General features: G+C 43.7%; 1 protein-coding gene across 2 annotated transcripts; it reads left to right on the top strand.

Annotated features, from left to right (window-relative positions):
• The first annotated feature begins 527 nt into the window (after positions 1 to 527).
• Positions 528 to 10,138, top strand: LOC139289767 (uncharacterized). Of its 2 annotated transcripts, XM_070911398.1 has the most exons (4): positions 528 to 799; positions 1,199 to 1,311; positions 3,729 to 4,398; positions 6,505 to 10,138. In XM_070911398.1, the coding sequence occupies exons 3-4, from the start codon at positions 4,182 to 4,184 to the stop codon at positions 8,877 to 8,879; spliced, it is 2,592 nt and encodes an 863-aa protein (XP_070767499.1). In that variant the 5' UTR covers positions 528 to 799; positions 1,199 to 1,311; positions 3,729 to 4,181; the 3' UTR covers positions 8,880 to 10,138. The 2 variants fall into 2 exon arrangements, with proteins under 2 accessions (XP_070767499.1, XP_070767497.1); XM_070911396.1 differs by having other exon boundaries at positions 3,729 to 10,138.
• Positions 10,139 to 11,993: the final 1,855 nt, after the last annotated feature.

Below are 11,993 nucleotides of genomic sequence, written 5' to 3'. Positions count from 1 at the left end.
CAATGCATCATATAGCCTGTGCCTAACCATAATTAATATCTTATTAATTATTATTGATGAACTAGTAGGTATTTTGTTTCTAAACTAAAAGATAGACAGAATAAAATATATAGCAATATAGGCCTACTTTATTTTTCACTTAATGCTATGTATTTTTAATTTTTTATTATTTCAATGTTATAGCCGGAACATATAATATTCCTAGTGTATAATAGGCCTATAAGGCATCAGCTATTATGCAGCCTCATGAAATGTCCCCAACCTCTCCCTGAGACATGGTTAACTTTTTAAATAATCGCACAGCGGCTTGTGGAAGTGGAATGGGAACTAAATATATGAATATGCAACTTTTGTGGAAGCGGATCCCCCTTTAACCAAACGGTGACTCCGTTGTGAGCCCTATACAACCGCCCGTGAGCCCCGCTGGTGCTACCCGGAAATATTACAAGGGCCGGAAAGGACCGATGTTAAGAGAGCACACGTCACTCACTTTTACCCAAAAATATTATCACCGACCACCCAAATTTTTCTCGGCCGTCGAAACCTTTAGCAAAACCTCCCGGTCGGCGCAAACTGTCGTAATCAAAGAGCAAGGAGGTGGCTGCGGTATCCGTCGGCGTTGATTTCTCGGGGGAACGGTGTAAGCTTTCACCCAGCTCAGCATCAGTGAAAATGGCTCTGGCTAACGACTGGAAAACACCACGCAGAAATGGAAGCGGACGATAGCTAGCTAGGCGGTTAGAAGAAGGCGTGACAGGCCTCATCCATCTGCAACTGTGCTCTGCAACTGGATGCGTAGGTAAACATTTGCCGAATAACGTTATAGGTTACGCAGATGTATATGCTAACGCTAGCGACATAATGTTAACGGCAGTCGGCATACTTTTAATATTGTGGTTTGGAATGATGGCTAACGTTAGCAATAGCGGTTATGTGGTTTTCGAGATTGCGTGCGGCACCAGATAGCTAAACACGCCGAGCCAGCGTAAAATATGATGCTAAAGAGAACCGTGGAGTTTTCCATGCAAACGCGTCCAATGTTTTCTTTTTTTTCCTCAAAATGTTAGCCAATACTATTACAGGATGCTACCTCAAGTGCATCCGTTATTACTTGCGCCTGTAACGTAGCGCTCATGTTTACATTGTGCAGCGAGTGTGATACTGATGTTAATTTGAGCATTTCTGCCCCTCTTCACAGGATTGCTGATTTACAGTAAAATGAGAGGCGGTCATATATGCGATAGATTATCTCCTTCATCTGCCAGGGGAGCTCACTCCCTTCTATATTCATCGCATCGATTAGAGGAAACGGTAAGATTTTACGAGGTGAGCAAAATTAGATTCAAAGTGAGTGATTCTACCGTAGCCAGTGTACTTTTAGCCTTTTCAGAAGTGAATTAATGGGACATTTTAACGTAAACAACCACAACTTACCTTTATGCAGTTACAGATATATGCATAATGCAACAGTTAAATTTTCTATTCTCTCCTTTTTTGGCTATGAGAAGTGTAAATAAGTGTATTAATTAATTCATGTGTAGATTTACCCTATTGTTGTTGGTAGTTGGGGTTAGATTAGATATAATTCAACGTAATTATAATTGCACATAATGAGGACAAGTACAACAAAAAGCAGTTTAGTATCTGATAGTGCAAACAGAAGCAAAGTGCTATAGACAAATAAAAATGAATCAGTATACAGGATGAATTATATCCTATATGGAGAATGTGCAATAGGAATGGATGTACCCTGATATCTACAGGTCGGTCATCCTCTTGACCTAACTGACCACACAGCACCTGGTACTGTGTAATTACGCCCTTTATTCCTACTCAGGTGATTGCCCACGACTAATATTCCTTTGAGAACATTTATGACAAACAAAAGACAGTTTCATATACAGTATTTTTACATTACATGGACTTTTACATTACGTGGACTGATTTTAGGCTAAGAATGAAACTGACAGTTGTGTAATGTACTGAATACTTGAATGCCTTTGTGGTAACCTGGTAATAAACAAACAAACAGAAATGAAAAAAGTCAATGGTATGGTGAAGTTTGGGGCTAGAAAAGGCGCTCCTCTTAAGGTCTAAACAAGAACCTAATGAAAATAATTAACATTTTTTTGCAGGAGAGGTTGACCTGCATTTGAAAACATTTACTATTGCTCTCTGATGTGCAGTTCCACACTAATGACCAATGAGTAGTTTCATGTTGAAAAGGAAAATCTGGATGAGGGACAGTGTCCCAATGGTTTCCACCAATTTAAGGTATGAAGAAATATGAATGAAAATGGGCTCTTAAGACTGAATGTACAATATCTGATATTTGATGAATATTTATCATCAACCCAGGTCAAGTTTCTGTCATCATGATGATTGATTGTGTTCAAAATGTTATCACGGAGGTCTCATGAAGCTCTACGTGAAACAGATTATATTATTTTAATGACTGTGTGTAAGTTGACAAATCCGTTGTTTTATTTTTGCTTGTGTGATATTGGATTTTCTGTTAACACAAAAGGTAGACCAGGAAAACAGTTAACTTCCTTGTGGTAATAATTACAAGTAATGAATTACAGAATTGTGACAGCACAAGTGCTAAAATGTAACAGGGATGACACCGGTGTAAATAGTGCAAGTGAAATCCAAATAATCAGTTACATGCGCACACCTGCATGGCAACCGAAAGCGAGGCATCTGCTGTCTAATGTGGTTTTTCATGCAACACCACCATATACTTCTGTGTATTCTGTCTATACCTCTTCCTCCTTAAACATTTGGTACTTGTAGAGATAGCCACATATACTGTATTAATACTGTACATCTCACCTGAGGGGACAAAATACAGTGTGAGATACAGTACACAAGGGTCAAATTGGTAGGTAAGCGTATAGTGTATAATATTGTATTAAATTACTTCATCTCTAAAGTAGCTTTATTAAATAAGTAACGTCTGCTTTCACCACTAACTTACCTTTATGGCAGAAGCCTATTATGAACAAGTATATATGCAGACCGTAAGAATGAAGTATGAAAATAACTTTTGCCTCCTTAGTAAATATGAACTTAATGATAAAAAGAATTGGCATTCATGCAACAATTCTGGTTGTGCTGAAATCCAGCAGAACCACATCATGGTAAGTTATTATAAAATATAAAAGATTGCATATGTTTATGAATCTGTTGAAGTGGCTGTAAAAGTAGAATCATCTGTAAAGAGATACCTTGAATTGCTGAGATTTGTATTTTTGCACCTTACATAAACGGGAAACCGTTGCTAAGTAATTAGCAGCATAAATAAGAAATTAGTGATTACTGAAAATTAATATATCAAGTACTAATGTGTGGTATCAAATCTAATATATATGTAGAAGAAAAAGGGCAATTTAAACCCAGTGTCAAAGTATTCTACTAAACTTAACATCCCTAATCGCATGTATCATACTCCCTCCAGTTAGCATTAAGTAAGTATTGTGACTTTGTAGTGACAATACTGAATGAATTTAAATGATCATTTCATTGGAGATGAATCTCTATGCTTTATGATGTTACAGTACAGACTTTGGTTTCTATCTATATGGATTCACCTTAATGGATGGGGCGCCTTGTTATAGGTTAAAGATCTATTATCATATCAAGGGACAATAAGTGAAATTTTGTTCAAAATTATAGTCCTGTTCCCCTCTATGACTGTCATCCCTTTTTGAATTTTGTTTTTTCAGCTATAGGAACTTCTTGGCTGAACACGGATGAGGAATCTTGCTTAGATGAAGGAAAATGTCAACGCAGTAACTCAAAGGAAACAAGAAGAAGTCATATGAACTACTTCTCAATAAAAACTATTCTAAGCAATTTTGAAATTAGGTGGAACTCAGCTACCTGTCAAAAAGACACTTTTACCCTTTGATCATAAACTCACCTTCCTGGCTACCCCACTCATTTTGGAAGTAGAGTGTGGGCAGTGGATGATCAACAGGGAGTAGCAGCACCAGAAGTAAACAATCTGGAGAGACGAACTTTAGATTTAAGACATTCAAGTAGTTCTGGAAAAAATAGTATCATAACCTCACCCTTAGGGTAAAGTTTGTCTTTCACCAGTCAGTGGTGGGATCATTGTTGCCTCTCCTAGCGCTGGAGGTTTGGCCCCTGCACCCCCATGTGCCAGTGAGTGGGAAATGTTCCAATTTGGAAAATACAATCTGGACATTATAGAGATGTTAAGTGGGCACCAGGCCCACCAGTTCAAAGGCCTTGGTTTAGATCGACAACTGCAGCATCAACAGCAAGTGCAACTTCACCAGCATCAACTCCAGCAGCAGCAGCAGCAGCAGGCTGAGTCTTCTGGAGCTCTTCTGTCTGGACTTGGCTTGGGCCCCCTGCAGGGGTCAAGAGGTAACGCCTTTTCTGATTCTGCCTCCATTTTTGCCAAGATGAGTGCCCCTCCTCCCCCACCTTTACAACAACAGCCTTCCTCATCTCAGAGCTCTCGTTCAAAGTCAAGCAAGATGAGCAGCAGCAGCTCAAGCCATTCTTCAGGCTACCCACAGTTCCTGCGCTCTTTCCACCCGTCTGAGGCAGCACTAGCACAGGAGCAGTTACATCCAGGTGTAGGCCGCTTTGAGCACTTTGCTGGGGGAAGTAGCAGTAGTGGGAGTGCTGGGGGATTAGGAGGATTAGTAACATCAGCACCTCCACCCCCTCCTCCTCTGCATCCCGGCCTCTCTGTCCCCCAAGCATCATCTGGTCCCTCCTCTTCCTCTCCTTCCCCTTCAACCTCTGTTGCCACCTCTAATAACCCTTCTAGCAGCAGTGCAGTCAGCTCATTGGGACACCAGTTGGTTGGGGCCCAGTCTGATGCACGGAGTCTTCACCAACAATTTAGTTGCATGTTAGCTGCTAATCAGTATTTTCTTTCTGGGGTGCCTGCTAATGCTAGTTTAGAGCAGTTTCTTGTTCAACAGGGTACCCATAACCACTTAGGGCTTGGTTTAAGTCAGCCAGGCGGGGAGCCTAGTACTAGTCTTGCTCCTCCTCCTGCTTTGCATTCTTCTCACTCACATGGCCACTCCACTTCCCAGCCACAGCAGGGTCCACAGCAGCCTCCCCAACAACAACAGCTTCCGCCTCACACCCTTTCTCATCCTCACTCTCATTCTCATCCTCACCACCCACTCCACCCAGGCTCACAGCCTTCATCACTGGGTGGCTTTGACTTCCAGGGCATCCCTGTACTCTCATCAAATCAGATAGCGTCTCTGATGCAGCAGGAAGCAGGTTTGCCCCTCCCCTTGCCACTTCATTTATCCTTATCTAAGGATGATGGTAAAGGGGAAAGTAGTGGAGGTGGAAGTAGTAGTAGTGGTACTAGTAGCAGTAGGAGGAAAAAAGCTATGGCTGGCTATTTGCCACAGAGAAAATCTGATAGCGTTAGTAATAGCAGCAGCAGCCATGGCCACGGCAGCCACAGTGGTAATCCCAGCACTAGTAGTAATGGTGGAGGTCTTGGTCATGGTCCGCCCCCAGCTTTAATTGGGAGTGGGGTTGGTATGTCAGCTATGGGTGGAGACCCATCATCCCTTCTTGCCTCATCATCTTCATCCTCATCAGTAGTTTCTTCCTCCTCCTCCTCTGCTCCCTCTTCCACTGCTGCCTCAGTACTGGTTACTAATGATTCTCACCTTTCTAAATCTGATAACCAGAGCTCAATGCAAGCCAACCCCACAGAGTCTGATACAGAGCCAGTTTATAGCTGTGGAGATTGTGGCAAAAGCTTCCCTCACCTTTCAAGCCTTCGCAGGCATTTGCGCATGCATGAGCCAACCACAGCAGGTACTAGCAATAGTAGCACTACTGGCCCAAACCCTGTTCATATTAAAACACAGTCTGACCCAAGCCTTCCCCATTCGACCCAAGAAACTCCCCAACCCTCATCCAATTCTTGCCCTAGCCCAGACAAAATATTTAATTGCCCTGATTGTGGCAAAGGCTTTAAGAAAAAAGGGCACCTCCTGCAACATGGTGTTATACACTCTTCAGCCCGCCCATATGGCTGCTCCACCTGCTCTCGGGCTTTTAATCGTAGAGAGTCACTGACACGCCATGAGAAGATACATGAGGAAAAGCCATTCCGATGTCCCGCCTGTGGTCGTGCCTTCCGTGAGAGCACCTCTCTACTCAACCATGCTGCCTCAGGCACCTGCGGCAAGCCAGGTAGGGGACCCAAACAAAGGGGCAGCAAGACAGGAACTGATGGTGAGGACAGAGTCGGGGGAGTGGGTGGAGGAGGTAACGGAGGAGGGGGAACTTATCAGAGCAATAGAGGGGTTATTTATGGGAAAACTGAGGAAGAAGATGGTGTAATCATTGTGGGGGAAGGAGAACCAAAATCAGGTTTAGGATGTGATGGTCTGTTTCAGTCTGCAAGGGGAGGGAATTCAAATGACAGGGACAGAACAGATGGTAAATACCCCACTGACTACTCTCGGAATCGTTACACAGGCTACCATGATGACCACCGTTCTCAAGGTAATCCATCTCCATGCTACTCTGGTGCCTCCCCCTGTGGAAGTGGGATGGCGGGCCCAGCTCTGAGAAAGGCACCCTTGGCCCCGACACTGCATCCACACTCACAGAGCCACAACCAGCACCACCATCCGCAGCAACAGCCCCACCTGCCCCTTTCTTCTCTACTGGATGACTCAGAGGATGATGTCACTAGCTCTGTCAATAATGCAATCTCTGCTATAACAGCAGCTAGTAACAGTGGAAATAGAGGGGATGATAGGGGAGACATCATAGGAGGTCTACTAGGTGGTCTTGGTTTAGGTCCTCTGGGCTCACCCTCATCAACATCTGGTATGGATAAGAATTTCAGAGGTGTTGGGAGCCAGGAGGCTATGAGCAGCAACCCACAGAATCCTACTGCCAAACCAAAACGTCCCCGCAAACCAAGAGCTAAGAAAGATCCTGCACCTGGTGGACAGCCCCCCAAACGCAGGCAATACACCCCCAGAATGGGGCCCAGTGGCCTACCACGCACTCACCTCTGCAGTGTCTGTGGTAAGGGATTTGCTCGCCGCGAGACCCTACGCAGGCATGACCGCATCCATACTGGAGAAAAGCCCCATCACTGCACTGTTTGTGGAAAGTATTTTAGAGAGGCTTTTCACCTCAGCAAGCATCAAACAGTCCACTCTGGGGCAAAGAATTACAAATGCAGCATCTGTGGGAAAGAGTTCGGTTACTCCCAGAGCCTCAGGAGGCACAGCAAACTCCACCAGAAAGGGGAGCTGGAAGAGGTGCCCACAACACCAGCTGCGGAGAACCTTAACAGCTTTAACCCAAACCCTCAATGTAGCGTGGCCCAAGACAGGAGCCAGAACCAAGCACCAAGCACCTCCTCCTATTACTCCTACTCTCAAGACGTCAAGCCTCAAGACACCAACCCCCAGCCACAGCCTCCACCCCCACCCCTGCCCCTACCACAACCCCCACCTCCGCCTCGACTCTACACCTGTGCTATATGTTGGAAGTCGTTCCGCCATCACTTCCATCTGACTGCCCATCACCAGACGGTTCATGAAGGTGGAGGTGAAAAGCTCTTCTGCTGTGAGGTATGTGGGAAAGCATTTGCTTACTCTAACAGCCTCACTCGACATAGGCAATCACAGCATGGGATGACCCGCACTGAACCGCCTAACCCGCAAGAAGGCAGCAGTGGGTCGGGAGACAACAGAGGTGGGAGTGATGTTAATCAGTCAACATCAGAGAGTGAGGCTGCCACCAATGCCCTGCTGCAGATGGCTCCTTCCTCAGAAGGCCATGGAGGGCAGAATCTTAGTGTCGTCACTCATAGCCACCAACAGGCACCCCCGCAACCACCAGCGGGTTACTCTCCCCTCTTTTATGATGCAGCCCATTCTTCAGCCTCTAATGCTCCATCTTACTCTCAGCCCCTGCCTCCAAATTCTACGATCATGCCCCCCCAGCACCCTCATTCCCCAGCCGGGGTGAAAGGAGAGCACATATATCCAGCTGGATCCCGAAGCCGTACGCTTCACACCACAGCCCCGTTCCAGCCCCTCACGGAACTGCCCTCCACTGAACATCATCATCTGCATCATCATCATCATCACTCCCACCATCATCCTCATCATCAGTCAGGTGTCCTGTCCCACCAGCACCTCGACTGCAGCATCCAGTTATCACACGATGAAATGAGACGACACAAGAAGAAAAAAAAAAAGTCCAACAGCAGAGATTGGAGGGAAAATAAATGGGAATCCCAAGATTTAGTCAGATTTGATGGAAGCAAAAGGAAGAGAAAGATAAGATGTACAATAAGAGGGCAGTTGAATAAGAAACAAGGCTCTCTTCGTTTGACAATTAGACGAGGAGGAGGATCAGGTGGTGGTGGGTATAAGCTTGTCAACACCGGGGGAATGAAGGTGCAGATCTTGTCGTCTCTCAAAGTCCCTGTGAAACGTTTTGGCTGTCCTATATGCCCAAATTCAGTGTTTTCCCGTAAAGCGGGACTGCTAGTCCACATGGCAGTTAAACACCCACAAAAAGCCTCGACCACTCAGGAGCGACTAAGGTGCAGTGTGTGTGGGAAGCAGTCTCACAGGCCTTTGGCAGCCTTCATCCATCGGGCCTCCCATCGTGCCAGAGGGACTTTCTCCTGCCGACGCTGCTCCGTTCGCTTCTGGAATGCTACGCTTCTCCACAGGCACAAGGTGTCCTGCCGCCGTAGGGCTAAAGGACTGCAGCGAGGAGATGCTAAAAGGCTGAAGCTTTCAAAACGACCAGGAGAAAGACCGACCCAAGAGGGTCAGGAGGAGATGCCATTCCTACAGGGACCATACAGATACTGATCATCCTGGTATCTCAAACGAGTGGCATACAAGAGCGATATTTTGGTTCTAAAATGGGAAGGTGAGAAAAAAAAGGGACTTGAAAAGGCATATGCTGCCTTGAGGAGAATTTGCCTCATGTCTCTGTTGACATCTACTCTGCTGACTATTAGAATGAGTGTGTTAACAACTACTGTAGAGCATCCTATAAAATATCTCCAGAAATTCTTCCAGATTATATTGGAAGGTGTTTTCAAAGACGTGACTGTTTCCATAGGTTCATTAACCCCTTAAGTGCATTGACACTTTGCTTGGCTGACACTGTGCAGTTACTAGACAAGTTTAGGTGAAATGACCTGCTAATGTATCTTTCTTCCCCATAACTAGAATCCCTGCTACACCTCTTGCTGTATGATAAACGTCTCTGCTGTGTACTTTGTCTTGTTGTTGTTCACTTAGAGGCTCTGAGGATTTTTTAAAAATGTAAAGTGCATTTATTAGGAGTAGGGACATGGGGACAAAGACCTTTGTTGATAGTTCGTCAGTGCATGTTTGTTCTCTGGTCAAGTTTTTTGCTGAGGTTGTGAAATCACTCCTACAGTATGTGATGGTTTATTCAGTATATCCCCAGAAGTTTGTAGTGTTAAACTTGATTTGAAAGTTGCTCTATATTCCCTAGTGATTTAATCACGTATAGATAAAATGTCAAAGTTGCTGGTAATTAGCATTTCAAGGATCCCTCTCCTGCCAAAATGAAGAAACTTACAAAAAGCCTTGCTTAGTTTGTTCACTTTACTTCATTTATTTGAGATATTCTTAGCTTTTATACCAAGAGATTGAAAACAGGTTAAACAAGTGGACTGTAACACATGTTTATCTCATGTTATTTGTATGCTCTTTTTAGCAGTGATTATTTCTACAGTACTTCACGGTGTGTTAAAGACAAGGACCTATCATAATAGAAACAAATGTAATATTCCATGTATTTATGTGTGTAACCCAATCAGTCTTCATGCCAATCTTATACTTAACCCCTTCTACCTTTTACTTTTTGCTGAGTTGCAATCATATTCTTACTGTCAAGCCTTTTTTTTCTTCTAAAGAAAGTTTTAAGTACATTTTGTCACTTTATTCACATATGAAATGTTCATACCCCTGTCAAGCCTTGTTTTCTTTTTCTTTTAAAGAAAAATGATAGTTTTAGTAGATTTCTATCACATTATTTACTGAGAAGTCAGTAGTTGATTATATTTCAGCAATGAATAAACCTTAAGTGTAAACATTTGTTTTCCTTTCATTTCTCTTTCAAAGTTACATACTGCAATATCCAGAAGGTGGTACAAACTGCTAGTCGTTGAACAAGAGTAAGTTGTAACTGTAACCAAAGTCAGTATGGAAGTTTTACATTTATATTTAGCTTAATGTCCTATGTGAATCTCATATCACTCTGTGGATTAAATGGATTTCAGGATGTAGTTGAAATACCAATAAATTTCATTAAAGGTTTTAGGCTTACCAGTCTTATTGGCCAGATTACTTTAGGGTAATGAATTGTTTTCAATAATTGAAACTTACAGTATATTATCACCACTCTTGAAATAAATGACTGTGTAAAACTTTTCACTCCTAGCTCCACAAGATGGCAGTAAGCAACTCATTTATACTGTACTCTTGGCCTGGTGTGGATGAGTGTGGCAGTCACATGGATTTTGCACTGATAGGGGGTGGACTGGAGAGGCTGAGTGCTGTGTGACTGAATTATGTCCCTGTCTGCTGTTTACTACAAAATTAATGCCACTAAGTAAACAACATGCTTTAACATCACCCGGTAATCTCACTGAATGTTCGAAATTAATGTGGTTTAAAAGAGAAATTCGGTACATGTCATTTTTGCATTTGTGTGAACTATAAATTCACTGCATTAGAAAATGTGATTATTTCTGCTATTCCAAATCAATGATTTCATGGTAGAAAAAGCAGCTATAGTAAAATCTTGAGTGACAACAACCACATTGTCCTGCAAGTGATGGAGTTGTACATCATAAAGTTATTTTAAAGTCTCACGTGTGTGTGTTTGCAGTCAGATTGGTGTTAAAGTCTGTCTTGCTTGCGAACATAAAATATGATGATTCATAGACTACCCACTGCTGTTTTAGGTGGGGTGGCAGGTGGTTACAATGTCAGGGGCCCACAGCTGGATATAACTTACAGTTGGATGGTTTTATTTAAAAGAAAACGGGGGTCTTAGCACAGTGTCAACTGAAGGGGCCCATAACCCCTTCTTACAGTTGACAGCACTGTTGCATTCAATAGTATTCACATTTAGTGCTTAATATTCACATGGACTCTTTATTATTCACTAAAGCTTTGAGCTGTATGATGACTTATGTCTGCCAGTATTTTACTTGTCAACTATTACACGTCCAACTCTGGACAAAAAACAAAGAGGTGAATTCCTGCGGCGCACTGTGTTTTGCATGTGCTCCGCAACTGTACAGTAGACTAGACAGCCCTCGCGCTTTTTGTGTTTCGAACTGGTCTCACGCGGCAGTGGCATGCACGGGGGGAATCCGAGCGGGCGGGTTTATTCGACCTATTTCTGCCCAATGGGCGCTCGTCGTGGGCGGAGCGGCGAATTTCCAAAGCCAATCGCAGCCAGAGCCGCGAGCGGACAGGCATCGTCTCCGCGTGTCTGATACACGTGAGCTGGAACAGCTATTGTACGCCGGGAGGCAACGTGCTGAAGCGTTCCCCTCGCCTGAAAAAACGGCGCACTCACGTTTTCAGTGGATTACAAGGAAACTGGAAAAGCCATGCTGCACTACCTGATTATTACAGAAAGCCAAAACTCTGGTCTAATAGAGAGTGGCAAAGTTTGGAGCCAGTGACCCTGAGCATAACTAAATGAGTTATTTGTGATGAGTGTAAAGACAATTTATTCTCCGTCATAAAACTACTAAAGCTAAAATGTACATCTTTATTGCTGCAACATGAACACACGAGGAAAAGTCACTGTGTTTGTACCTGTCAGACAAAACAAACAGCATGTACTCCTCAAGTGTTGCACGAGGGTAGGTGTGTCTCATAAATAATAAGCGAGAATTGAGAGGTCTGTTAAACCCGCGCCCCGCCCCC

The sequence above is a fragment of the Enoplosus armatus genome, chromosome 9 (genome assembly GCF_043641665.1).
Source record: "Enoplosus armatus isolate fEnoArm2 chromosome 9, fEnoArm2.hap1, whole genome shotgun sequence".
In the NCBI taxonomy this organism is placed as follows: Eukaryota; Metazoa; Chordata; class Actinopteri; order Centrarchiformes; family Enoplosidae; genus Enoplosus; species Enoplosus armatus.
Note: the sequence above shows the minus strand (reverse complement) of the source record. Positions and strands in the feature narration are given on the sequence as shown.